The following is a 27,785-nucleotide window of genomic DNA, read 5'->3' on the forward strand; positions in this document are numbered from 1 at the left end:
GTTCGTGTTTCTTACGTATATTCGCATCTACCTTTCGATGCTTTGAATATGCTTCATTTTCTTTCGTGTTCTCGTCTTTCGCTAATATATGTCGCTTGTCCGTAACATTCTGTTTCTTCGTAAACGACTGAAAAGAAGAATTGGTAGGAGAAACAGTACCTTCCAGTAAACGAAAACCCTTTGGAATTTGAAAGAACGGGAATTCCGAGCCGTGGATTGATTGTTGTATCTGAAAAACTGTTAATCAAAATGTTTCGAAAAAAAAACTTAACCAACCTCAAATTGAAATTGCAGTAGCACACCAGAGCCGCATTCCCAAAAGGGAGAATGAGATTTAGAGCGCATTTCTTGCTTTAATGTCGCGAAACGTTAGAATCGTACACCGCAATGTCTTGTTGCAGTTAGTAGACGGAAGCCTTCCTACGGTCGGTTTGTTCACCAGAGAGCGTCGCAAAAGCGTCGATCACTGAAGCCTAATTTCAAATGATATCATATCTCGTGATCACTCTAAACCGTCAATAAGCGAACACCAAAACAACGAAACTAAAAGACAGTCACAAGTTTCCCTCCACGGTTTTTCGGTACAACACCTCCTGCCCTTCCCAACCTTCTCCAAACCACACCATAGAAACAGCGCAAATGGCAGCCGCTCGTCCTACAGTGAGTGTTTACTCAGTTCAAGGTGCAGTCTCTGAGAGCACTGTGCCTCTTCCCTTCGTGTTCAAGGCTCCCATCCGCCCTGATGTGGTCCGCTCTGTTCACACTGCCGTCGCCAAGAACAAGCGTCAAGCTTACGCCGTTTCTGAGAAGGCCGGTCACCAAACCTCTGCTGAATCCTGGGGTACTGGTCGTGCCGTTGCTCGTATTCCCCGTGTCGGTGGTGGCGGTACTCACCGTTCCGGTCAAGCTGCCTTTGGTAACATGTGTCGTAGCGGTCGCATGTTTGCTCCTACCAAGACCTGGCGTAAGTGGCATGTGAAGGTCAACCAGAACCAAAAGCGTTATGCTATTGCTTCCGCTGTTGCTGCTTCTGGTGTTCCTTCTCTCCTTCTTGCTCGTGGTCACCGCGTCGAGGAGATCGCTGAGGTTCCCTTGGTTCTTGCCGACGAGGTCGAGTCTATCAAGAAGACCAAGGAGGCTGTTGCTGTCCTTAAGGCTGTCAAGGCCTACCGTGACGTCGTTAAGGTCGCCAACTCTCGCAAGCTTCGTGCTGGCAAGGGTAAGATGCGCAACCGCCGTTACGTCCAACGTCGTGGCCCCCTTGTTGTTTACAACGAGGATGCTGGCATTACCAAGGCCTTCCGCAACATTCCCGGTGTCGAGCTCGTCAACGTCCGTCGCCTCAACCTCCTTCAATTGGCTCCCGGTGGACACTTGGGACGCTTCGTCATGTGGACCAAGTCTGCTTTCGCTCTCCTTGATGCCCTCTTCGGCAGTGCCACTGAGGCTTCCGAGTTGAAGAAGAACTACTTCCTCCCCACTAACATCATGGCTAACGCCGACGTTACTCGTCTCATCAACTCTGACGAGATTCAAAGCAGCATCAAGGCCGCTGGCCCTGCTCGCGTTAAGCGTTCTCACGTTCTCAAGAAGAACCCTCTCAAGAACAAGGCCATCATGGCTCGTCTTAACCCTTACGCCAAGGCTTACAAGGCTAACGTCAAGATCAACACTACCAAGACTCCCAAGGCTGCCGGTGAGAAGTTCTTGGCCGTTCTCGCTGAGAACTAAGTGACTTTGTGAATGCGGCTAGTATTGCTGAAAATAAAATCGTCTCGTCCATGTCACTACTACTTAAAGGGTGTTAAATTTCATTGGTTTTGTATTCACGGAAATGGAAGGTTGTTCCGAGTTCTTAAGTGTAAAGCATTAGGGCCGCCTGAGCAAGGAGCCGAGCGGTAAAAGGGGGCTCGTAGTGCTCGTGGCTTGCCCAGTAAGCTTGTTGATTATCAAAAAGGTAATTAGCAGTAGGTCGTTTGCCTTGTAGGTGTCCTAATAAAGAAATCCTCAAAAAGATTTACACGTTGCGGAGCCAGTTGTGTAAAGGAAAGTGTGTGGTCATCAAAACATCTCTTAATAAAGGAAGTTATTCGGCAGAAGCTTCTAGGTCGTCGGATGCTAAATCCATGTACTTTGACATTAACTTATGAGCATTGGGTAATGATTGCTTCAGTTCGTCAATGTTTTCGTCGAGTTTGTAGATTTCTTGGACCCGGAAGGTTAGATGATCATAAAACAGCCTAGAAAGCTTCTTTGATACTTCCCCTAATTCGACTCGGTGAGCTCGACTTGACTCTATTAAGTTCTTTTGGGCAGAATGAACAGACTGTGCCGTTTCGACTTGAGTAGCTAAAGTGCTGGCACTCTGTTGAATTTGTGTAACCACATGCTCGATAACGCTTTTTGTGTCGGAAGCTGAGTCTGGCATATGGCACGGATTGTCTTTTTCGATGGGATCTAATTCAGTTGTTCGTTGAATGTGCTGTTTTAGTGTTTCCACCTCATTCGTCGTTTGTTGAAGCTTTGTCCGTGATTGTTCTAATTCACGAATAACAGTGGTATGCTCCGTTCGTTTTGTCTTTCGTTGAGAAGTTAGACGAACAAGTGAGTCCTCCAGTTCTTTCGATTGACGTTGGAGCTCTGCCTTTACAGCGAGCTTGTCATTCAATTCACGGTCCATAGCCTTCATTTTTACATTCAACTCCTCGCTCTGTTCTTGGAGTAAGTCCATTTCGTGTCTCATTTTTTCGTATTCTTCTTCACCATCATCAATCGCAGCTTTCTCCCGTTCCGTTTGACGATTGATTGTTTCTAAGTTTTCATGAAGCAGCTCAATTTTGCTCTCTAACTCTTGTAACACCCGTCCAGTGTGCTTGTTTACTACAGGCACAGAAAGATTCGGGCAGTTTGAATCGTTCTCCAACTGAGCGTCCATGTTTTGTAAGTCGTCTAAACAATACTTCAGGGTTATATTTTGACTATGTGAGTCTCCGGACGCGCCAATTGCAGTTCCTTGCCTGCTGAGTGTTTGGTTCTTGCTTCGTGCACTCTCACGAGGGAACGCCCAGGGTGAGTGTCGCGGTATAACGCGCAAGATCTCGTAAATCGTTTTGTGAAATTTAAAGAACTACTTTATAATAATAATGCACTCTCTTATTTTTCACTAAAGTAAATTAACGAACGTTTAATTTTGACCATCGTACAGTTCACTATTTATCGCTATACTCGACACCGCTACAAGTTAGCTCAGAAATGTAACCCAACGAAACGGAGCCATGGAGCGTCAGCGTCGGTCGTATTCTGTGCATAAAGGCACGATTATTACTCGAAAGACCCACCTGGTTGCCATGATGAAACGCAAACAAAATGAGCTTGAGAAAAGGTATGCACAAAAAAAATACGAAGACTACCACAACTTAGTGGTATATAAATTTTCTAAATAGATTCACATACTAACCCTTATAATCGTAGTGGTCGGACACTTTATCAAGCTGTGGGAATGGCAATTCCCCAACTGGTGCAGTTGGTCAACAAATACCAGCAGCAGGGATACCGTGTCCAGCTCGATACTGACACCATTGAGTTGGTGGACGATGTTATAAATGATGTACGCAGCCGAGGATTCTGTAATAGTGCAGAAAACACGACATTATTTAGCCTTTTACTAACGCCGAGTAGGATGGTTTCACTACAGTGAAGCGGTCTGGCAACATTCTTTTCGCAACCGTATTCTACAAGTAAACAGAATGCTTGTGTTCAAAGACAACCGATGTTATGGTTAATGAATCATCCGGAAATGCCATATGGTGGAAGCGGTCCATTAGCAGGTTTAAAATGAGTGTAGTTGTTTTAGAAAATGTTAAATATAGAAAATAAAAGACAGACGGGCAGGAGGTGAATCAATAAAAGACAAAGTCTGCGGAAAGAAAAGCAAAGAATGTGACAAGAAACGGCGAAAGGGTCTGTGTATAGCACGGAACAAAAACACATCTCGAGTAGAACAAAACCGAGTGTATGGATGTCTCTTGTCTTGCCTGAACGGGCGACTCCATACACATATACATGTTATACAGATACTCAAGTCAAAGGAGAGAAACAGAAAAATTAGGAAAGAAACCTAGCACTGCACAAACAAAGAAGTTAACCAAAACCGAATGCAAACATGGAAGAAATATATAAACAACAGGTGTAGAAGATGCTTAATGCATGCTGTGCCGGCGAAATGTTTGAAGACGACCATTGAAGAATTTTGAAAAAAATGTACTCTCCGACGAACACGGCAATCCGGAATACCGCCTCGGCAAAGACAATTGTAAATTGGTTTGCGCTGTTTTATATCCAGCGTCAATTGTTGTGTACATCAGTAGGTGCACGTAGATAGCGTTTAGGGAAAGTTCCATTGCATGTCCCAAGTCCTCCGCCACGATGTTGGGCTTTCTACCGGAAAGTCTCGAGACTTGGGATACTGGGAATTTTTTCCCTGTTGCATTGGATTGGGTCTTCCGAAAGAGTCATTTGGGACGCGTTGTTGTGGAAAGGGAACATTAGGAAAATTAGGGCCTGTAGCGCTAACAGGAGACGCGTACGGGCTGTTACCATCGGGAATAGAAAGTTTGTAGGGCGGTGGCAGTGAATGGGTATTGACAGGGGGGACAACACTTGAAATGACAGATTGAGAGGGCATTCCATGGGAAGGATAGGCAAAGTTCATAGGTGGTACGGTATCATTGTCAAAGTATTCCATACTATAGGACGACATGACGGGGACGCCCGCTCTAGGAACCGAAGAAACAACTCCGGGGTTATGGGAAGGATGTCCCGAGTGAAGCAAATGATCCGCCATAGCTTGTTCTGCGTGTCCATACGATATAGAGGGCATGGATTGGCGGGGGAGACCAGGAACAGAAGGACTGCTAGAGCCCGAAACAGCGGGAACATATTCCATGGAAGAGTCAATCATCCACGAACCGCTGTTGGAGGGACCAGCATTTGAGGGAGAGGGAAGGTATTGTTGTTGACGGTTTGGGTTTGGAGCTTGAGATGCGGAATGTGTAATGACGGGGGGTTGAACATGAGCAGGTTGTTGCTGTATGTTTGTGTAAGGCGGAGAAATTGTAAGTTTCATATGGCTTGCTGGGCTGAGTCTGTTGCCTTCGAGTACCATTAGCAGTCATTTGCGAATGATAGCTTTCGTCAACCGGTTGGGGTGTTGTGTCCATGTTTGCTTCTCCATCGTAAAAATCGCTAGGAGACTTTGCTTCATGAATTTCAAGCTTCTTTGATTGCTCTAACATTTCATGAAAATCAGTTGATGAAAAAATATATAATCGACCTTTTTTGTCGATAATGCTAACGGAGATGTCACATTCGGTGAGAACTGATAATTCATATGCCTTCTTATATAGTCCATGTTTACGCTTGATAAAAGTGACACTCCTCGAGCGTTCGTCCTGGATTGGTGCAATTGAAATTTTTTTACGACCCATTGCAATGACCAGCAATCAATGGAACGAGTGAGAGAGCTTGAAGAAGTAGTGAAAAAAAAAAAGAAAAATAAAATAAAAGGAGAGAAAAGAAAAGAAAAGAAGAAAAAATTTTAAGAATGACCAGACAATTGCAGATTTTCTGTAATGGACAAGACGAGACTCGTACTAATAAACGACTAGCCGCAGAACCCCGTTGTATCGACACACGCGATTTAGAAAACAAAACAAAAATGCAGGAGAACCAATGACCACACAACAGTTACAGAACTGATGGTATAATGGTGAAAAGGGAGAGAAAACAAGTCTTAGGGTAGAAGAAGAAAAATATCGAAAACTTAATTGAGCTTAATCAATTCCAAAAGTTGTTAATACACAGACCTAGGACGATGACTATGTTTTAAAACCAACTCAATTAAACGCTTAAAAAACAAGAGTTGTTCTTCCAAGTATTGAATTCGCTTGTAGCGGGAAATCAGTAAAAAGCACCAAGAAATGAGCTTAAAATATGAAAAAAAGAAAAACCAGTTGGTTCAAACCAACAAATGAGCCAAACAGAATCCAAAAACCACGCAGTTAATCCACAATTCGTAGGAAATGATTAATCAAACGAGTGTTGCGATATTGGTTCTTGGTAGCAGTTTTGGGGTGTATGTGGAGTTGCCGTGCACGGCAATTGTTGGATGAAGCTCCGAGTACTAAAAAAAGGCAAATTGTTATGTAGCTAGCAGTTCAATCGAGACGATATTCAAAAACAGAACATGTGGGATGATATTTTAGCGGATATTGTAATTTAATTTCGTTTTTTCCTGTGCACGAAATCATAGCAAATTAATAGCAAATTACCCGAAAAATCATAAAAAATCTCTAAAAATAAAAAGTTAGAAAATAAAAAAGATGGAAAAATACATACAAATCATAAAGAAAAAACAAGAAACGAGTTATTAATCATTTCAAAAAAAATTCTCTAGTGTAGATAAATACAGAATATTAAAAAAATCTGCTCTCGACATGAATTAACATATCACAAGGATTGAATATGACATTTATTGCATGAAAACAAACACAGACTCTTTGCAACGTTTTCCAATTCGCGCAACTTACCGGCAGTTCTCTATGTTTTGTCCAAAATACGAAGATAAACTTGCGCATCGCATTGTTTTCATCTTCAAATGGGACGCAGATGTTGACGGCATATGTTTTTACACATCATCGTTTCCTTCTCTGTCTGTGTCATCCTAATCCTAAGCGGCGCTTTATGAATTTTTATACTAGCGCCCGCTACTATCCTTGGTAAGCGAAAAATAAGGTTCAGGGACAAAAGAAATGATCGGCATTATGGACCCTTGATCTTCGGACAAGCGATTGACTCTCAAGCTCCTTTCACGAAAAACTCACCACCAAAAAAGAAGCAAACGCGCATTCCCTGTTCTCTCCTTCTGGTGCAAGAACTACCCCTTTACGAAATCGTCTTTGCCTAACCGTAACACACGTAATCCACATATAAATACTCTACCATGCTCGAGGCGAGACTTCAACAAGCTGCTCTTTTAAAAAAACTCTTGGACGCCATTAAGGATCTGGTCGTCGACGCTAACGTAAGTGATGCAGCATTAATGAAAGATTAGACATGTGTGTGATGGAAAAGAGTGAAAATGGTTGTTGTCGTCACCTACAACATTATGGATCGTGAACAAGATTTGGTGAAAGTTGACATCTATATTGGTAATGGAATTAGGATCCGGATTCCATATACATACGTGATTCGGTCTAAAATGATGAAGATTCTCGTTGTTAACTTTCTCTCCTTTCTAATTCTCTTTGAACCACCAATTTTTTCTTTCTCTGCTTTCTCCTTTTCGAACCGTTTAACTTGTTCCTCTATTTCTTCCATTTTCTCTACTATCTTTCACCCACGTTCCCTCTCTTGTTTCCGTACTAACATTTTCATTAGTTTGATTGCAATGATAGTGGCATCTCGTTGCAGGCTATGGATAGTTCTCATGTTGCCTTGGTGTCTATGTTAATTAAATCTGATGGTTTTGAACCTTACCGTTGCGATCGCAATATTGCTCTCGGTATTAACCTAAATGCTTTATCCAAGGTTCTCCGTTGTGCTCAAAATGAAGATCTTGTGACCCTCAAGGCCGAGGACACACCAGAGTTACTCAACCTTGTATTTGAGAGCGAAAAAAATGACCGCATTTCGGACTACGACATTAAACTTATGGACATTGACCAAGAACATCTCGGTATTCCCGACATTGAGTATGATGCCACCATCACCATGCCTTCGGCAGAGTTCCAACGCATCACTCGTGATCTGCTTACCCTCAGTGACTCTGTCACTATTCATGCAAGCAAGGAGGGCGTTCGTTTCAGTTGCAGAGGTGACATCGGTAATGGAAGCACCACGCTGAAGCAACACACAGACCTTTCCGACAGCGATCAGAGCATTGAGATTTCGCTCACCCAAGCTGTTTCTCTTACCTTCTCCCTTAAGTATCTGGCTCAGTTTACCAAGGCTACGCCTCTTGCTACTCGTGTTACGCTTTCCATGAGTAGCGAGGTCCCTCTTCTCGTTGAGTATAAGATGGAGTCCGGCCATCTTCGTTACTACCTTGCCCCCAAAATTGGCGAAGAGGACGAAGAGTAAAAAACCTCGCCTAATATCACTTAGTCTCTCTCTTCAACTGCAAGTATCAAAGACAGTCCACGTGTACGCATTACACCTTATCATGTCACCAGTGCGTGTATACCTTTGCCTACACACTTTAAAAATGTGGCCAGTCTTCGTAACTCATTTACGCAGTTACCAAAAAAAAACTCTACACACTGGTCTGCATGCGTGTCTTATTCAGTAATGAAAGCGGCAACCAGCAAAGAGAACCTCTGGGGTGGGACCTATATCGCGATCTTTTTCGACAGTTGACTTTTCCTGATTCTATTTACCATTTACTATTCACGCCCTCCTTACAAACACACGATACCCTCTGTACAATTCGCTATTTTCCTGCTAACAAAATGTAAGATGCTACAATAACCTACCTTTGTCCCCTGCCACAATGCCTCTTGTTACTATTTCGCTGTATTACTTTAAAGACATTAAAGATAAGATAAATTATGTGGGGTAGGCGATACTGAAAGCAGCGGCAGTAGCGGCAGTGTGGTTTAATCTCTTGTATACACAATCTTCCTCGGTAATCCGCGGTAGTTGTCAGTTTTAGCGCATATTCCAGCTTATCACTATCAAGTTTAAAGATTTACAACGCGTCTACGCAAACCTTATTCTCATATTTTACACGCGTCTCTTGGTACTCTTATCCTCTCCCAGGCACTTGATAAACCGTAAACGGCACCCTGTAGACTGCATTCTACAAGAAACCGTTTTCATTGTCTCTGCTTCCATCATCAATGACTTCGTCTAACACTTTCATCGTTGCAATTGCCGGCGGTCCGGTTTCTGGAAAGGTTTGTTACGCGTCTCTTATCAAGCTGTTGCCTTGATGCATTCAGTAATCAAATTCCGGCCCTTCTAACATCTTCCGTGTTTATAGAAGACGCTATGCAAAGAGCTTGAACAAAGATTACAACATTTGAATCACCCGGTGAATTCGCATACAATTCATATGTCATCTTTCCTTTTGCCGAACAACAAAAACAGGTTTGACTTGAACAGTTACGATATTAAGGCTTTAAAATATGTTTTGGAACAGGCAAAAAATGGTGCGAACGTCTTGGAGCTGCCCAATGGCGAGAAAATCACACTTGAGGGCGAAAAAAACCGGTTCCTCCTTGTCGAAGGTTATTATTTATTGGTTAATGAGTTGTTGGACTGCTTTACCCTTAAGGTGTTCATGTACGCAGACTCTGACACGCGTCTCCAGCGCTGCGTTATCCAACGTGTTCACGAGCAACATGAGGACCTTGAGACCGTGCTTCAGGAATTTATTCAAGCCGGAAAGCCTTGCTACGAACTTATGATGCATCCTACACGTGAGAATGCCGATGTCATCTTCCCGCAAAAGGAGAACATAGACAACGCGATCAAATTTCTGTTCTGTTACATCCAAGATTTGCTGGACGAGTCTCTGAAATCAGGGTTGGTGTCGGAGAACAAGGCCATGTTTTCGGAGGAGAATAGTGTCCATCATCAATTTATGAAAGAAGCCTTGAACATGGTATGTGCAAATTTGTTAAAACTTACCACTAAAAGTCAACTTAGGCAGAGCTTGCCTTGAAGTGGAACGAAGTTCCTGTAGGCTGCGTCTTTGTGTACAATGGAGAAATCATTGGGAAAGGAATGAACGACACTAACAGAAGTTTGTCGGTATGTTTAACTACAAATTTTATTCAGTTTGTTTTGGGATACTAATATCAGCAGGGCATCCAACATGCCGAATTAGTGGCAGTGGAAGATATTTTGAAAAGATACCCTCCTTCTATCTTTGAAGAGGTGACCTTATACGTTACTGTGGAGCCATGTCTCATGTGCGCGGCCGCCCTAAAGCAATTGCATATTAAGGAAGTTTATTTTGGCTGTGGAAACGATCGCTTTGGTGGTTGCGGAAGTGTATTTTCCATTAACAAAGAGTAAGTGACTCAATGCATAGGAATGCTCCTGTCTTTCTATGACCAACACGGCTAACCACTTTCTGCACAGTCCTTCTGTCGATCCTCCATACCCCGTATATCCGGGATTATATCGTGCGGAGGCAATCATGTTGATGCGGCAGTTCTATGTACAGGAGAATACAAAGGCTCCTGTCCCAAAAACGAAGAAACAGCGCATTCTTAAATTGGAGATTGACGAATTTGACAGTAGTAAATACGCATAAAACCTGTCGCTCTTCTATCACAAAATCAAGTGCGAGCATCCACCGCAACCTCCCTCAGCACCGACTCCCTTGCATTACCCAGACACACGCCCTTTATGTTGCTGATTGTAGTCCGTATATACATTCCTCCTACGAAACTATTTTTGCGATAAAGCTTACTTCTTCTTGGAGACACCGACGGTCTTACCACGACGACCAGTGGTCTTGGTGTGTTGACCACGGACACGAAGGTCCAAAGCGTGACGGAGACCACGGTGAGCTTGGATCTTCTTGAGACGCTCAAGATCATCACGGAGCTTGCTGTCAACATTGTTGGCCAAGAGTTGGTAAGACTTGCCATCGGTGATGTCCTTTTGACGGTTAAGGAACCAGGCAGGAATCTTGAACTGAGTGGGATTTTGAACAATGGTAACGAGACGCTCCAACTCCTCAGTGGTAAGCTCACCAGCACGCTTGGACATGTCAACATCAGCCTTCTTGCAGGCAATGTTGGCATAACGGCGACCAACACCCTTGATTTGGGTCAAGGCGTACATGACCTTGTTCTTGCCATCAACGTTAGTGTTGAGGAGACGAAGAATGTGTTGGAACTATTGAAATTTTGTTAGCAAGACTGCTCAATTATTGCAGCGGCATCAGTAGCCAGGTAATCTGTTGACCGTTCCAAAGTGGTTGACGGCCAGTCTTTGTACTTACGTTGTCAGGAGGAACGAGAGACATTTTACTGCTGCTGGTAAGGACAACTGCTAGGTAGGCCGACGTAACAAAATTTGAGCTCTGCTGTGTTAGCAGTCACATGGACCTGCTGTGGGCTTCCCCACTTACTATCATGTGGGGTGTGGGATAAAAAGAAGCCTTCATTTAACGTGAAGCTCGTTAAACGACGTAAACATGGTTACCGTGGAGTAAGGATGAATACAAAACACTTTTAACAAAAACCAAGGTACCATGCAAACCGTTCTTTCTACTAGGGGCGGGCGGGGTATTACTCGTGTATTACGTATTGTGAGCGCTGGATCTCATTACGTCAGTGTAAACAGCGCTCCTGAAAATAGTGGCTTTGAGGTTTTTCTTGCCTTTGCTCGTTGAGAATACAACCCAGAAACAGAATTTATGTACTCCAAGATACTACGATTGACTGGACAATTCGAGGAGCATACAGAAACATCTCTCGCATGCATTCATGCGCTGCACTGGGTTGCTTCGCTTACGTATACCCGTTGCGACCGGCAACTTCGATAAATGACGTCATCCAGATCCTCCTTGTCTTCTCCTCCGCATTCTCTATCCGTGACGATGTCCCAGTATTGGCTGAAAAGCTGAGAAACGCGAGAAAGAATGGGTAATTAGTTAAAAAAAATATACTGCATTCAGCTAGACAATGCGCGAAAATAATACAAAGAAAAGCATTCATGTATAGAAATTTCTCATTTTTTCCATGCGGCATTTCCAGCGCGTTCTGGTATGTTCGGCGGCTCTGACGTACACAATATAAATACGAGCCTTAGCACCCTCCCCCTCCACAACAACAAATACGAATTACTTCAAGTGATCATTCTACGAATTATCATTACCGTGAAATATTTCACACCTATTTCCGTTTTACCTATAACGACCTTTACGTTTTACGATTTTAACGACCCTTTTTTATTCCTTCATTTTTGTCCTTTTTGAGTTATCTTTCTTTCTTACAATTAACTCTACAATAATCCATCATGGCTGATTATCCCTTTACCGATCGTGCAGCGAAGACATTATCCGATGCTCACTCTCTGGCCCAATCTTACGGACACCCTCAATTGACGCCTGTTCACATCGCTTCCGCTCTTTTGGCCGACCAAGGTTCAAATGGTAGCCCTTCTCTGCTGCGTACCATCATTGAAAAGGCCGGAGGCGATGGCCAAAAGTTTGAGCGTCTTGTGACAAGTCGACTCGTCCGCCTCCCCTGCTCAAGACCCTGCTCCTGAACAGGTTACGCTTTCCCCTGAATGCGCAAAGTTGCTTCGAAATGCTCATGAACTCCAAAAGACCCAAAAAGATTCATATATTGCACAGGATCATTTCATTGCAGTGTTTATTAAGGACGATACACTGAAGAGCTTGATTACCGAGGCTGGCGTCACGCCTAAGGCATTCGAATTCGCCGTCAACAATGTTCGAGGAAACAAGCGTGTTGACTCCAAGAATGCCGAAGAGGGCTTTGATGCTCTGAACAAATATACCGTTGACTTGACTGAATTGGCGCGGAATGGCCAATTGGATCCTGTCATCGGCCGTGAAGACGAGATTCGTCGTACCATTCGTGTGCTGTCTCGTCGTACTAAAAACAACCCCGTGCTTATTGGTGAACCCGGTGTTGGTAAAACCTCCATTGCTGAGGGCTTGGCCCGTCGTATTATTGATGCCGATGTCCCCGCTAACCTAGTCAATTGCAAGCTTCTTAGCTTGGACGTCGGTAGCCTGGTCGCTGGCTCCAAATACCGTGGTGAATTCGAGGAGCGTATCAAGTCTGTCCTTAAGGAAATTGAGGAGAGCGAAACTCCTATCATCCTTTTCGTCGATGAAATGCACCTGCTTATGGGAGCCGGTTCCGGCGGTGAGGGCGGAATGGATGCAGCAAACCTCTTGAAGCCTATGCTTGCTCGTGGTAAGCTTCACTGTATCGGTGCTACCACTTTGGGCGAGTATAAAAAGTACATTGAAAAGGATGCCGCTTTTGAGCGTCGTTTCCAACAGATTTTGGTGAAAGAACCTTCTGTCAACGACACAATTTCCATTCTGCGTGGACTTAAGGAGAAGTATGAAGTTCATCACGGTGTTACTATTTCGGATCGTGCCCTTGTTACTGCCGCTACCTTGGCAGCTCGTTATTTGACACAACGTCGTTTGCCCGATTCCGCCATTGATTTGGTCGATGAAGCTGCAGCCGCTGTTCGTGTAACTCGCGAATCACAGCCCGAAGTTTTGGATAACCTTGAGCGTAAGCTTCGTCAACTGCGTGTTGAAATTCATGCTTTGGAACGCGAGAAGGATGACGCTTCAAAGGAGCGTCTCAAGATGGCCCGTCGCGAAGCTGAGCAAGTGGAAGAGGAGATGCGTCCTATCAAGGAGAAGTACGAACTTGAAAAGTCTCGTGGCTCTGAACTTCAAGACGCCAAGCGTCGTTTGGATGAACTTAAAGCTAAAGCGAGCGACGCCGAACGTCGCAATGACTTCACCCTTGCTGCAGATTTGAAGTACTATGGTATTCCTGACCTTCAAAAGCGCATTGAGTTCCTCGAGCAGCAAAAGAAACAGGCTGACGCAGAGGCGTTAGCCAATGCTCAACCGGGATCAGAGCCCCTGTTAACTGATGTTGTTGGCCCTGACCAAATTGCTGAAATTGTAGCTCGTTGGACCGGTGTTCCTGTCACTCGTCTCAAGACTACCGAGAAGGAACGTCTTTTGCATATGGAAAATGTTCTGTCTAAACAAGTCATTGGACAGCGCGAGGCAGTTACTGCTGTTGCCAACGCTATCCGTATGTCGCGTGCTGGCTTAAATGATCCCAACCAGCCCATTGCATCTTTCCTGTTCTGTGGTCCTTCCGGAACAGGTAAGACTCTTTTGTCTAAGGCTCTTGCCAACTTCTTGTTTGACGATGAGAATGCGATGATCCGTATCGATATGTCAGAATACATGGAGAAGCATTCGGTGTCTCGTTTAATTGGCGCTCCCCCAGGATATGTCGGACACGAGGAGGGTGGTCAATTGACTGAACAATTGCGTCGTCGTCCTTACTCCGTCATCCTGTTTGATGAAATTGAAAAGGCTGCCCCCGAAGTGCTTACAGTTCTTCTGCAAGTTTTGGATGATGGTCGTATTACCAGCGGCCAGGGTACTACCGTTGATGCGAAGAACGCTGTGATCATCATGACTTCCAACCTTGGTGCTGAATATTTGACTACCGACAGCGAATCGGACAGCGGTAAAATTGATGCATCTACTCGTGAGCTTGTCATGGGTGCCATCCGTGGTTTCTTCCGTCCTGAGTTCTTAAATCGTATCTCATCCATTGTTATCTTCAACCGTTTGCGCCGGAAAGATATTCGCAACATTGTTGACAACAGAATTCGTGAGGTACAGAAGCGGCTTGAGGCTAATCATCGTAAAATCGACATCGATGTTTCTCAGGACGCAAAGGATCTCCTTGGAGCTGCTGGTTACTCTCCTGCCTATGGTGCTCGTCCACTGAACCGTGTTATCCAGAACCAAGTGTTGAACCCTCTTGCCATGCTTATTCTTAATGGACAAGTACGTGACAAGGAGGCCGTTCATGTTAACGCCAAGGATGGCAAGGTAGTGGTTGTTCCAAATCACGAGGCATCTCCCGACCAAGGGCAAGACATCGATATGGATGATGAAATGAGCGATTATGGGGAGCCTGTTGAGTGAATCTCGAAGCAGAAAAAAGCCAGGTCTTCTTCTAAGCGTGCCAAAGGATCTTCTTCAAAAAGACGTAAGCGCCCGAAGAAATAATTATGACAAGGCAATATAATCCTGTATGAATAGTACAGAACTATAAGTATAATTTCTTTGGCAATCATTCATCGTGTTAAATAGAAATATAATAGTTATTTTTGTAAATAAGAACTAAGAAATCTTCAGCTAAAAAGTACGACAAAGTAAAAAAAATTTGGGGTATCATGAGTTGTGATAGTTGTGTTAAAAATTACAGTAAGTGAAAGACATATATTTGGTAGCTATAACATTATTTCGCTTTCTCCTTCACCAATTCGCCTCTTAGGTGCCAATGCAGCTGCTTTGCTAGAACACCTATAGAATCGTAATTATCGAGAGAAACGTCAAACATGTTGCAGGAGGAGGAAAACATAGAGGATATTGACAGAGTCTCTGAACTCTCCTTCTCCTCGGATGCGTCTGGAGCTAGTTTGTTGCTTGATGTGTTACAGGGTGCAAAAAATGGTACTTCCGATGGAGACGACGAATCAATTGATTTAAATGTTTACGAAAGTGAGGACGAAGGTTTACAGAGTACAGGTATGGATTTTAAATTTTGGGAGATAATTTGGAGTGAGAACGGCTGGTCATTGTATCTCATCTTCTAAAATATTTGTTTCCCATGTGTTCTTCAGAATATCATTTACTAAGCAATTTTTTTTTAGCATCAAAGGAATCAAAAGAGTTGCGAGATGAAATGCGACATGTTCTTCGAACGCATGGCCCTGCTCGTTTCCTCGAACGGTTTCTCCATCAAAACAAAATGAGTGTCCGCTCTATATTGGAAACACTCAATATTAATTTAGTATGCTACTCTTCAAACTTCGCTAAAAGAAGATACCTATGGGTTGCGTACTAACATAAACTAGCCTGAAGTATTAAGTGACTTTTCCGACGAAGAGTATGTGATGATATCCAAGACAGTTCTTTGCAATTAGCCTTAGACATGCTGTGCAGGATACTAATGCGTTTAGTCTTCTTCCCCTCTTAAAGTACATTCTAAAACACGAAGCCTCACGTCGATTGAAGCTTCCTCAATATAACACACTGGACGATGTAACCAATTTAATTCAATCCTGTGATAACATTATCGTTCTTACAGGAGCTGGAATAAGCACTAGTTTAGGCATCCCAGATTTTCGATCTGATGATGGTTTCTACGCAAAACTTGCAGAGCATGGATTATCTGAACCTATGGAAATGTTTGATATTCATGTTTTCCGTGAAGATCCAAGCATTTTCTATAAATTTGCCAGGGAAATACTGCCCCAAACAACTCAATTTTCACCTACTCATGCTTTTATTCGACTTTTGGAAAAGAAGGGCAAATTAAATACTTTGTTCACTCAAAACATTGATAATTTGGAACACTACGCAGGCATTTCTCCGGACAAAACGGTTCAATGTCACGGTACGTTTGATGCAGGCCGGCCACTGTGGACTTTACTAACATTTTCTTTTAGGTTCTTTTGCAAAAGCTACTTGCGTGCAGTGTCGCTATGAAATTGACGGAACTGATATTTATGAAGATATTCGTAAACAGCGTGTCCCAAGATGTTCTAAATGCGGACAAGGTCCTCCTAAGCGCAAACGTACTCGTGAACGGAGCTCTTCTTCAAATAGCACCGACGCGGACAGTATCGTTGAACCGGGTGTGTTCAAACCAAACATTACTTTTTTTGGTGAACAATTGCCTGAAACTTTCTTCGCAAAAATTGGAAGCGAAGAGCTGCGAAAATGTGATTTATTGATTTGTATAGGAACGTCCTTAAAGGTAGCCCCAGTTTCAGAAGTTATTGGGCTGCTCCCTCCGACAACCCCACAAGTCTATATATCTCGAACTCAACTCCGTCATACACAATTTGATGTGAGTTTACTCAGTCCATTCAGTGATTGGGTTGTCGTTGAACTATGTCGGCGCCTTGGTTGGTTCAGAGATTTGAAGAAGCTTTGCTATAACAATCGGTGTTACCAACCTGCTGCAAAAAGAGCATTTGAGACACCCTTAGACATCCAATTCATTGAGCCAAGCACCTACATCATAGACTCAAAGTTAAATAAGGAGTCTAAAAAGAAATAGCTATAACATTGGGTCCCAGAAAACTAATCCAGTGGACCAATGCAAAAACATACTGAACACACCCTCACTCAGTGCAGCGAATGCAGGAGAACACACAAAAAGGCACTGATCCCTTCAATTCACCCAACCATCCCCCACACGACATTGTTTAATAGAGAAAAGGGAGACGAAAAACAAAATTCTTATTTGCGAACATAGTAGGTAAAACAAAACTATCGCATAACCCTCAGGGTTCACGAAAGTTAGACAAAAAGAGCGTACAGGTGTATAGCGCGGCGTCAAGCCCGTGATAATAAGGGACTTGAGGAGAAACGCTCTCCCTCAGGGAGGAATACGTTTCGACTAGTAACGAGTGACATATCTTTTCCTCTCAATAAGTAGTCCTCGAAAAAGTCTGCATTGCGCAAACCCTGCTGTTACAAGTACACGCCACACGCATGGATATAAGGACCATAGCTGAGCAGTTATTACAAATTCACACCACACCAACTCATCTTCTCTCTGTGAATAATAACGACTGACTCATTATGAGTAACCTTGGTTGAAGTGAGGCACCGGAAAAAAAGAGGCTACTTGATTAAAATCGACTGCAGCGTTAAACAATACAAACGAAACGGTAACGAATAACAGATGGAGAGGCAAAAGAGGTACAAGGAAGGGGGATATGGATACAAACGGCTTAGGCCCATTTTCCCAACAGTGCCATCAATCCAGTACCCAGCATGGCACAGAAGACCATGTAGACGGTCTTCCAGGTACCCTTTTCGCGGTTGGGATCGAACAAAAAGTCGTAAGCCAACAATTCGACCAAACCAGCGTAAATAAGAATACCAGAGGAGAAGGCGTCCAGAACACCTTGAGCGGCGTAACTACCAGGGGCAATAGGGTTCCAAGACTTACGAATACCGATACCGACAGCAACACCAATTGGTGTCACAATGGAATAGAGGATACCCAAGATGTAAGGCTGAATATTGAAGCCGGGTTTCCAAGCCATTGCAGACAAACGCGATCCCAGACCCATTCCCTCGAAAGCTTGGTGGAAAACAATGACGGGGAAAAGCGTTTTGAATTCATCACCAGAAACTGCAAGAGTCAAACCAATGATGACACTGTGCATGATGACACCAAACTCGAGAATGTAGAAAGCGCCCAACTGTTGATGCAAAAGCATCTGGCGATCGACAGTAACGGCGGTCACATCGGTAGTGTTGCTGTTACCAGACTTGGGAAATTCTTGAACGTGATACTCTTCCTCCTTGTCAGACAAAGTAGGATCCTCCAAGTCCTTAGGGTGATCCTGATAGTTGTCACCAACAGGTTGGCTGTGAGAGTGGGAGTGGGAGCCTTGACTACCAAATTTATACTCGACGAAACGGGAAAGAATAAGATCAAGCACCAAAATAAACCAGGCTGCGATCATCGAAATGCAAGGAGCCCAGTCATATGAATCGAATCCAAGAGCATCGAGACAACTATCGTACAACTTGTTGCAAGCGGGAGCGAGAAGGTGAATGAAAGCTGTGGCCAGAATAACACCGGCACCGAAGTAACGGCAAAAGGTGTAAACGTAGTTCATAACATTACCATAGCGAGTCGAGCGTTGCTTAAAGTGACTCAAGACCAAGGGAGTAAACACACCAAGCATCGAAGTGATAAAGATAACGAAAATTGAAACAATACGCACTGCAAGAAGACCATTGTATCCATTCTCGTCACCTGAACAAACAATAGGAGTACTGCTGTTGCCTGTGCCTGTGTCCTCATCTTCATTGGAGTGAGCACTCAGCTGATGGGTTACATTCACAGCATGTAACCCGTGGACAAAAAGCTCTTCAAATGTGTAATCCCGGAAACCCATGATGCGAGACGATGTAGTATATAGACCCTGTGGTCAATTCAAATTCAATATGCCAATTAGTAATGGACGATGATCGACGGTTAATCCTCGGCGCCGATTTTTGCGAGTTAAGTGTAGATTCGCAGAAGATTTTCACGCAAAAGATTTTCTTCCTAGGAAAGTCTTGGTGGAGTAAATGGTTGAGGTTAAAAGTACTAGTAACACTGTTTACACCTTAAACCAGGGAAATAATAATTAAGGAACAGAGTTGTGGTTGTAGGAATAAAAAAAAGTATAGGGATAAACAAATACCAACTCTGTCAATAATTCTCGAAAACGTTCACTCAATTGACTTTGTCAAGGGTGAAACACAGCATGCAATTTAGGACAATGTATGTATAAAAGATTCGCCAAAACACAGCAAGCGAGGAGCCAACAGAGAACAATAGGCTAATCCTCTTTAGGTTAAATTTTTAATGCCAAGGGTCAAGAACGCCGCGCTGACACACGAGGTAAACGAGGCGGGAGGGCCTCAATTTATATATTTTTTTACACTATCAGTTACTGCGACCTGACGTGGCAAAGCAAGCAAATCGCTCACATTCTGCGCATGTTGATCGACGAAAGATCGCCGTGCCCGTGGGATGGAAGAACGGAAACGATTTTAGTGGATGACATCATCCACGGTCTAGATGAGGATCTGCGGATTCACAAGAGGGGAACAGACACACGCAGGTTTCGAGAATTCGACTGAAAATTTTTGTTTTTGGTCGAAAATCAACATTCTGAGCTGCTTTCTGGCCGTACAAACAGCTCATAATCCCTTTTTTTTCATTTTTTGTCAAAGATCTTCTTCAGTCACTCCTCCCTGTCTCCAGGGCTGTGCCAATCATTGGATGCTCTTGAGAACAATTTACCATGGAATACAGTCACTTAGTACGATGACGAATGCGTTCAATACCTTCAGCCAGTGATCTGCAGCACATGCTTTTGGATTCACCAATGATTGGTTACTTTTCGACTAAGTGATCTGCAGGGTGATTTTTCGTCAGGGAAACCCCTCCTCGCGTGACATTTTTAGGCGAAACGCTAAGCGCACTTTAGCCGATCAATTAGGTGACTAAAGCCAGTTTAAAAACCAATCGGTGTATTTTACCCTAATTTCTGGGTAGAGCACTGTAACTGCGAAGATACTGGGTCAGTAGCGTGATTATTGCAATTCCATGTGCTTTTTTCTGTACCAATTACCGCTCTTAAATGCGGAGAAATTGTCGATCATTTTTGGTTGATTCATGGATTCATCGACAGATCCGATCCTTTGTTTTGCAGATCAGTTTTCTTCCTAGGCTGAGGAAAGGGATTTTGGGGAGCAATACTAGTCACAAGTCGTGGAAAAAACATGTGAAGTCAAGTTAGTACAGGGATCTAAGGGTCGTCATGACAAGTTAGTCACTCTGGAGATCAAAATGCATGATGTACAAAGTTGCACATTGTACCCAGATGATCTTGTTAGTGAATGAGATTTCTTTAGTAAACAAACAGTCCACAATGTGGTGGGACTGAGTTCGCAGCAAGTTCGTGCTGAGTTTTTATTTAGTTTTTTTAAGATGTTTAAGAATACAGTTAAAGTGTGGTTTACGTTTGAGGTTTCTTGTTTCACTTAATCAAGGTCGAGAAAGATTTTCCCGCCGGAAAAACAGAAGATAGCCCCCACTCACGACAAGCTGTGAGACGAGACAAATCCAGAAGGGGACATTCGCAAACACTTGGCCACCATCCTTAAAGTCCCAGGCGGTCAAGTCAATGAACACGGGTCCAGGGCCCAGTCGGTTTGGCGCGGTCGCACGAGCAAGAAGGGAGGCAACAGTACCAATGATTTGACCTGTCATAAGCGTAGTCGCAATATGCTGCCTCGTCAGTGTCTGCAGCAGTATCATTCCTACCCCGATTCCTTGGATGGCATCCAGCACCCCTAGCCACAACCACAAGAGGCGACCAGCAAAGGGTCCAAAATCTCCTGCCCAGGGAAGGTACAGCCCGATGTTGCTAGTACCCCACATCATTTGAAGCCAACGTGGCGAGCCCAAACCGACGCCGAAAATGGGCAGGAGCCACGAGTGCGTCGTAGACTTTAAACCTAATAAGCTTAACATTAGTGTCCACACGAAGACGAAGAAAATGCTGGCCATCAATAGTATTTTCCAAGAGTCAACAGCAACGCTTCCCCATAAGTACTTCCATGAGCGGCCATAAAGTGTTGAAAGCCAGTAGTTTTGTAGCACTGTGGCAACAATAAACCACAAAACTAACTTTCTCCGTAATAATGATATATAGAATGCAGGTATTTTACCCGGAATTTCCCAGTAAAAGTCCGGCAAGCCAAGAACAAGAAGGATTCCAACAACAATCATCATAATAGCAAGAGGCCAAGCAATGGCCGCAACCATGCCAGTAGGATACATGTCGTAGGAGAAAAGATGTTCTTTCTGTATACTGTGATCAACATAGGAACCCCAGTACCATAGACATGCAGCCCAAACTTGTTGTAGTCCTTGAACAACGCATGCTCTGGATATCCAAGACAGAACACCGGTATTTCCCTCGTCTCCAAAATTAAGTGAGAAGTAAAGAGAACCACTTGCAGAGGCCATTCCATAGACACAACTAGCAGCATAAGTCAAGCAAAGCTGAGCGGTTTTACAGAGAGTATTAGGGATGAAATGCCGATAAGCGCAAAGGATAAACAATATAAACCAAATGGCAATGTAACGACAACGACGCTAGGTAGTTTTCTAAACATGTACCACCAAACAAAAGATGAAAGAATAAATACCCCTCCAATGATGTACAGTTGTGTTGACGATTGTCCTGCTGAACCGGTAAGTAGCGTCAATTGAAAAGAAGTAGCCGCTAGGATTTGTCCGAGTGATAAAAATAACGTATAAACCGGCCATTCTCCTAAACGTCGTTGCATGAAGCGCTTAATTCTTATGTTTCCTTTGATACCAACAGTCGGCAAAGAATTCTTTGATTGATTCGCACCTTCAGCTTGATCATCCTTTTCACAGTTCACATGCGAAAAGGAAAATGCACTATAATTGTTTTGAAGTAAAGCCTCATCCTCCTTTTTAATTAGTTTGTTTGGTTTCTGTAGACCAAATTTAAGATTTCTTAAGCCGTCATACCACTCCTTTTTCATTTTCGTAAGAAAGGTCTCTATACACAATTCTTCCTTGGATGTCTTTGGTGTAAGCCCCTCTAAGAACGTAGAAAAATATTCGAGGGCACGACCTTTGCTATCCGTGAAATCCAAATCAGTCCGAGAAAGGGCAAATTCCTTATTGCCGCTAAGTGAAATCACCGATGCCAAGCTTAATTGTGAATCATTGTGAAGATTACTTGAAAAGTCTCGAGGAGGACTGGTCGGTTGCGCACGATAGATAGTGACTTGCGCATCCGCAACCTCGCTTGGCCTCTCTGCTTCAGAAGGACAATAAGATGGAAGATTGTCTGTAGTTGAAAATTCGCTACTATCATCATCTCGATAGGAAGCAAGAACGCCACGATTCGGTGGTTCAAGAATTGAGTTCGCATCGTCAACTTCCTGTAATTCCGATCCTGAATTACCAAGTTCATTTTGCGACATTCCTAATACAACGCTGGCTTGATATATACCATCAGGATCCATACAACGCGGACCTCCACTTTCATGAACATCTTGTTGGTTATCAAGTATGACTTCCTCTTCAATTGCTTTAAGTGGATCGGGTTTGCTCAAGGTAACTAAGGAGTGTCCAGGTCCGCTACATGATCCTAGTGAACCTTTTCTGATTAATGAAGACGTACATTCCTTCTGCTCATTAACTTGTACGCTTTCCGAAATAGGTTCCATAGGATTCTCGCTTTCCGAGATTAAGTCCTCCCGTAAGGTTTGAGTGATATCGGAATTTCCAGAAGTAGGTTTTGACTTTTCAGTTGAGCGCTTTAAAGGAGTCGATCCTTGCTTTTGACATTTTTTACTTAGACGTATACATCCATTCATCAATCTGTCAAGTTTTGACACCCATTCCAGGACCGGAAAACGTTGGCGAGCTGATTTCGCACGAAGCTTTGCTCTTACGTTGGGCGACGAACTAAGAGCTTGTCTACAAGCCTGTTCAAATTGTCGCAGTAAGTGAGAAGTAGCATTGGATTCGACAGTATACCACCAACCTGGCATTTGGCCAAGACCGCCGACTCTAGCACCGATACCCAAAGCACCCTTTCTACCAAACTCAACAGCAACTAGTCCGAATGGTTCATCACGAGACGGAATTAGGACAAAGTCGGCGCCGCTGAATATATACGGTGGAAGTTGTGTAAACTCTGGTTTGGAAAACACTCTCCCTGGATAACGATTCATCAAGAACTCCAATTTTTTTGCAGCAAATTTGCCATAAAGGTCAATGACAGGTCCAATGGTGATCAGCTGAACATTATATTCTTCAAGTAATGTGGGAGCCAAATCGGCAATTAGGTCAATTCCCTTTTGCATTGACCATCGTCCAACAAACACAAGCAAATTTGTATCATCGTTAACATCTAAATGTGTCCACTCTTGAGCTTGCCTCTTATGGACTTTTTTTAAGGCTTCCGCCTCTGCATCAATAGTGATCTCCGCATCGACATGGGACTCATCAGCAAGTGCAGCCGTGTCAGTGGGATCAGGATTAGGCAGCTTGCCTATTTTTTTTAAACCCCAAAAAATAGGATAACGGGCTCTTGACCGTTTTCCATACTTGTTTGAAACGCCAACGACGCCAAAACCTTTTTGGTGAATGCGTAAATAGGAAACACCGGCATGCAAAAGATTGAAAACATTACCAAATTGAACATATTTTGAACAAATGCGTGATGAAATGTTGTAAACAGAGCACACCTCGGCTTTTTCTTCTGGAGTACGTAAAGGCCATAATCCTTGAAATTCAGCGTTATGTAATGAGAGAGCGCAAGGAATGACAGAAGGGAGAAGATAACATGGAGCAAGCGCTCCATGATAATCATTAATGTGATACAAGTCGATGGGATATCGTTTAATTATGCCAGCAATGCATTGATTCCAAGCAGAATAAAAAATAGCGGAACTTAGGTCATCCATTCTTGCTGGATAAGGTTCATTTGAAGTTTGTCTTCTAAACACAGGCGCTTCTAATAGAATATACTTAATATTTCGAAGCCGATGTGAGTATACACGGATCAAATAAACCTGATCGAGGACAGTAACTTCAAGTGGACTTTCCTCATGCTCGAAGGGATAGACAATATCTCCGACACAAGGTACGACCCATATTAAATCGACATGGGTAAGGTGTTTTCCCATTAGTTGTGACATAACGCCAAGACCACCAATTTTAATTTTGATTGCCCAATCTTCAATGTCATACTCCAAAGTTGCAATTAAAACAACTTTTCGCTTTTCATCCGATAAGTTGCCAACATTCCGAAGATTTGACACGTCTAACGAGTCAGTCAATTCTTCAGTCTTGTGTCTTTTTGTTAAATGAAGCAACGGAGAACGTTTGTTCTTCTTGCCTTTGTTAAATTTGACTTGATAGAAGAAATTCTTAAAAGAAAAAACAGCGACAAGTGCTGTAACGAGAGGCGCGATAAAAAATAAGAAATAAATAATAAAGGATACAAGCGTTGATCCCCTAGGCTGTAAATGATATTCACGGGTGTAGTCATTTAAAATGATCTCCCAAGACAAATATCCCGTCGGCGGAGGTTTCTTAATCCACGTAACCGTTTCGTCGAGTTCAGAAGGAGGGAGTCTTTTAAGAACGGTGCTTATTTCCGACTGAGCCATATACTCTCGTGATCTGGTCTACCAAACTCATCGACGTTGTAAACATTAAACTGGACTTTGGAAGGGTATACTTCACTCACAAAAGTTTTTCTCCAGGTGAATCTTTAGAAAGGGGTATTTCGTTTGATATACCAGAGTCAAATCCCCATTCGTTATAAGGTCCATTAAGATACAAATGAGGAAAGGTTCCATATTGAGAAAGTCCTCCCTCTTGCATATGATTGGCAGAGCTAGCCATTTCACTCCAGTATTGGACTTTCACATAATGTCCACTCCATGATTTTGTAAGATTTGTTAGAGCGTCAGTGCAATTAGTTGGACGCCCATCATACAGAGTCCAATTCGACCAATGTAACCCATAATCGACAGAGTATCGATAATAGTCGGCACCTGAAGCCTTATGGTTTATAAAAAATGAATTTCCATCTTTGGTTAGAATGTCGGATGAGCGATTAGCGGCATTAAAAACCATTGGATTGTCTGGAGAACCTATACGGAACATAAGGTTGTAGTTTGTATCACTCAACAAACTGTGATCCGAATTAAAAACCCTTGGAATTGTAACTTGATGAAGCCCATCTTGAACGTTGTATAAACGCCCAGACCAAGTAAACTTAGTAGTACTTAACCCAGTAAGATTAAGATTTGGCTTTATAGTAACATTGCTGCATACGACCGAACTTTCATCAACATGTAATACCGTTGAATAAAGAGTCTTTGACTTAAATGACATACGTTTCGTCAACATCTCACAGTCCATTGGTTCGTTAAAGGAGACAGTAAGGGAAACGGTTGAGTTATAATTAATTAGACGAGAATCATGTGCTGGAGAAAACGACGTAATGTACGGCGCAAAACGTGTAAACTGTGATTTCGGTACGAACAGGCGGTACCCCCAAGCAGGCAGACGAACTTTCGGCAGGCAACCATAGGACCGACCATTCTTGGATATACGCTTTTTAGATGTCAAAAGTTTAAATTCCTCAAACGGAAAGATCAAGTCTTTAACCGTGATTCCCGATTCAAAAGGAGCAAGTACAGCATCCTCTGAGTCGCACGAGCGATCAAGTGTCACCGATGAGTTTTGATTCGTATATAAAATCCAAACGTCAGACGTTCGAGAATCTTCATACTGAGAAATTGTAAAATTTTGTATTCCAGGTAAAAACCCACGAACAACGCTCCAAACTCCAATCTCAGTAGAAACATTCCAACTATGTTCATACAGTTCTTTGTGAGTCCAATTCCCGAGCAGTTTAAGCTTCCATCCGTCTTTTAAAGAAACGTAGTAGTTCCGTATAGCTGAAAACTGCTTAAAAATTTGCAACTCTTCTTTTGCAAAATCAAAATGGTCCAACGTATTCCATTCATCTTGACAACCATGGCTTGCTTTTGAAATTGGAAAAGTAGGATACTGCTCAGATCCAAGAGAATAGCAACCATGTAACTTCCAAGCCATAGCAGAAGGCATAGCCTGTCGTCCATATATGTAATTCTTCGCAGTATTATCAAGCACATACATTCCTTGTTCGTCTCCATAATATATTGATGGTATACCAGGAAAAAGAAAGAATGTAACCATCGTTCCCAGAATGAGTTTTTCAGCGCCATTGGCGATCGCTGGCCATCGAAAAACATCATGATTTGTGACTCCATATAAATGACGAGGGTCAAATGTGCCCGTGTTGGGATTTATTTGATCTTCATAAATGACAATTTTGTTCCAACCCTGTGTAAACTCCACAGGAACGTCAAATCGAACCTGCAGATCGCCATCCATTCTCAGAAACCGTGTAATAGCTCGATAAAGTGAGTAATGGAAAGCAGAAGCATCTAATGCATTATCATGCTGACCGCGTAAGAAAAAGAAAGTTTCATTACCGACCAGTTTTAACGCATTCTCGAACGAGGGTGGTCTTTGATCCGGTTGTCTTCCTCTTCCATAATATATGGAGCCGTAACTTGAGGATCCAGTAACTTCACCAGGGATGAAAAAATTAGTTTTGTTGAACCTTTTAGCACAAGAGCGCACAGAACTGGACCACGAAGCAAGAAAATCCACAGTAATTTGGGTTGCTTTGTCAATCCGAAAACCATCCACATCTAGCATTGAAATTATTAAACATGCGAAATGTTTTAGTTTAGCTGCGACCTCCGGCTTCCATTCTCGTAAACGGTCTTGAACGGAGGCAAATTTAGAGAGTTGTCGTTGCCAGTCCGGATGAGTTCCAAATGCTTCAGTGTCCCCATAATGGTCAAAATCTGAATCATAACAACCCTTGTAATCAATTACGACGGGCCCACCATCTTCTCCCCAAAACCGTGGTAATTCACAGTTGGCATCATATTTATTGGTGAAAGTCCAATCCGCATAATGATACTTGTTTTTCCATACGGCCTCATGTTCAAAAAGTGAGAACGGTGTGGTTGTGTTTAAGTATTTTTTAAAACCAACTAAATCGCCCAAGGTCGAAACAGTCAAATCCAACACAAGGTAAAGGCCGCGTTTGTGAATATCCTCAATCGTTTCCCTCCACTGTTCAATTGTACCGGAATGATGATCAAGAATTGTGTAATCCAATGGAGAATACTGATCAGCACCCCATGGTTGATTCACAAAAGGTGTACCTGCAATATATATTCCCTAACGTGTTAATATAAATAGAAAAGCTTCCAAGAGTACCTTTATTCCAAGACTCTCCAGATAGTCAAGAGAAAGACGAAGGCCAACGATGTCACCACCGTTTCGGAACCCAGTCTCATACATATCATACTCAAATAAAGTACCGTTGGCTTCGTTATTGGTAGGATCCCCGTCTTTCCATTTATCCAGAATTACTGTGTAGAAAGGAAATCGCCAATCATTCGGACTGGGATGAAACCGATGATTTTCCCATGTTCCCCAATACTCCAAAGGGTGCGTTGCAGATGTATTTTGATTAAGATTCCACAGCTTTTCATCTTCAGTGAACCTTGCGGCAGCTGATAAGTTTAATAGTTGAATTATGCAAAGCAATAGATAAAACATGCTTCAATTGCAAGGAAGCAATTAATTGTTTAAATGCGACCTCTAGTTTCAGTAATTTAAGCAGTAGTTAAGACTAATTAAGCGTTAAATATCCACTGTTAGTAAAGTTTTCTTGTTTATAAAGGAAGAATATAAATTTGGAGTACGGTAACGTTTGTGTAGAGGTCAGGT

At 43.0% G+C, this 27,785-nt stretch overlaps 10 protein-coding genes across 10 annotated transcripts; 6 read left to right on the forward strand and 4 right to left on the reverse strand.

Annotated features, from left to right (window-relative positions):
• Positions 1-639: 639 nt before the first annotated feature.
• SJAG_06612 (60S ribosomal protein L2) lies at positions 640-1,731 on the forward strand (the record flags this gene model as incomplete). Its single annotated transcript, XM_011050730.1, has 1 exon — positions 640-1,731. One exon carries the CDS (start codon positions 640-642, stop codon positions 1,729-1,731), a length of 1,092 nt encoding a protein of 363 aa, XP_011049032.1.
• A 1,544-nt stretch (positions 1,732-3,275) lies between these two features.
• On the forward strand, positions 3,276-3,838 carry SJAG_06613 (RNAseP RNAse MRP subunit Pop6; the record flags this gene model as incomplete). Its single annotated transcript, XM_011050731.1, has 3 exons — positions 3,276-3,382; positions 3,472-3,607; positions 3,746-3,838. 3 exons carry the CDS (start codon positions 3,276-3,278, stop codon positions 3,836-3,838), a joined length of 336 nt encoding a protein of 111 aa, XP_011049033.1.
• Positions 3,839-4,124: 286 nt separating this feature from the next.
• Positions 4,125-6,700, reverse strand: SJAG_04191 (MADS-box transcription factor pvg4). Its single transcript, XM_002175274.2, has 2 exons — positions 6,397-6,700; positions 4,125-6,350 (listed from the first exon to the last, which is right to left on the reverse strand). Exon 2 carries the CDS (start codon positions 5,162-5,164, stop codon positions 4,385-4,387), a length of 780 nt encoding a protein of 259 aa, XP_002175310.2. The 5' UTR covers positions 5,165-6,350; positions 6,397-6,700; the 3' UTR covers positions 4,125-4,384.
• A 300-nt stretch (positions 6,701-7,000) lies between these two features.
• On the forward strand, positions 7,001-8,139 carry SJAG_04190 (hypothetical protein; the record flags this gene model as incomplete). The annotated part of the gene is made up of 2 exons (XM_002175273.2): positions 7,001-7,081; positions 7,438-8,139. The coding sequence occupies 2 exons, from the start codon at positions 7,001-7,003 to the stop codon at positions 8,137-8,139; spliced, it is 783 nt and encodes a 260-aa protein (XP_002175309.2).
• A 758-nt stretch (positions 8,140-8,897) lies between these two features.
• Positions 8,898-10,321, forward strand: SJAG_04189 (tRNA specific adenosine deaminase subunit Tad2; the record flags this gene model as incomplete). The annotated part of the gene is made up of 5 exons (XM_002175272.1): positions 8,898-8,954; positions 9,041-9,664; positions 9,709-9,741; positions 9,868-10,076; positions 10,147-10,321. 5 exons carry the CDS (start codon positions 8,898-8,900, stop codon positions 10,319-10,321), a joined length of 1,098 nt encoding a protein of 365 aa, XP_002175308.1.
• Positions 10,322-10,413: 92 nt separating this feature from the next.
• Positions 10,414-11,113, reverse strand: SJAG_04188 (40S ribosomal protein S18). Its single transcript, XM_002175271.2, has 2 exons — positions 11,018-11,113; positions 10,414-10,911 (listed from the first exon to the last, which is right to left on the reverse strand). The coding sequence occupies exons 1-2, from the start codon at positions 11,039-11,041 to the stop codon at positions 10,477-10,479; spliced, it is 459 nt and encodes a 152-aa protein (XP_002175307.1). The 5' UTR covers positions 11,042-11,113; the 3' UTR covers positions 10,414-10,476.
• Positions 11,114-12,036: 923 nt separating this feature from the next.
• SJAG_04187 (hsp104-like protein) lies at positions 12,037-14,755 on the forward strand (the record flags this gene model as incomplete). Its single annotated transcript, XM_002175270.2, has 2 exons — positions 12,037-12,255; positions 12,293-14,755. 2 exons carry the CDS (start codon positions 12,037-12,039, stop codon positions 14,753-14,755), a joined length of 2,682 nt encoding a protein of 893 aa, XP_002175306.2.
• A 416-nt stretch (positions 14,756-15,171) lies between these two features.
• On the forward strand, positions 15,172-16,901 carry SJAG_04186 (Sir2 family histone deacetylase Sir2; the record flags this gene model as incomplete). Its single annotated transcript, XM_002175269.1, has 5 exons — positions 15,172-15,361; positions 15,487-15,626; positions 15,691-15,722; positions 15,796-16,232; positions 16,285-16,901. The coding sequence occupies 5 exons, from the start codon at positions 15,172-15,174 to the stop codon at positions 16,899-16,901; spliced, it is 1,416 nt and encodes a 471-aa protein (XP_002175305.1).
• Positions 16,902-17,045: 144 nt separating this feature from the next.
• On the reverse strand, positions 17,046-19,289 carry SJAG_04185 (ZIP zinc transporter Zrt1). The gene has a single exon (XM_002175268.2). It carries the CDS (start codon positions 18,760-18,762, stop codon positions 17,581-17,583), a length of 1,182 nt encoding a protein of 393 aa, XP_002175304.1. The 5' UTR covers positions 18,763-19,289; the 3' UTR covers positions 17,046-17,580.
• Positions 19,290-20,405: 1,116 nt separating this feature from the next.
• Positions 20,406-27,614, reverse strand: SJAG_04184 (alpha-1,3-glucan synthase Mok13; the record flags this gene model as incomplete). The annotated part of the gene is made up of 4 exons (XM_002175267.2): positions 20,406-21,521; positions 21,575-24,599; positions 24,667-27,230; positions 27,270-27,614. The coding sequence occupies 4 exons, from the start codon at positions 27,612-27,614 to the stop codon at positions 20,406-20,408; spliced, it is 7,050 nt and encodes a 2,349-aa protein (XP_002175303.2).
• Positions 27,615-27,785: the final 171 nt, after the last annotated feature.

The sequence above is a fragment of the Schizosaccharomyces japonicus genome, assembly GCF_000149845.2.
Source record: "Schizosaccharomyces japonicus yFS275 unplaced genomic scaffold supercont5.2, whole genome shotgun sequence".
Classification (NCBI taxonomy): domain Eukaryota; kingdom Fungi; phylum Ascomycota; class Schizosaccharomycetes; order Schizosaccharomycetales; family Schizosaccharomycetaceae; genus Schizosaccharomyces; species Schizosaccharomyces japonicus.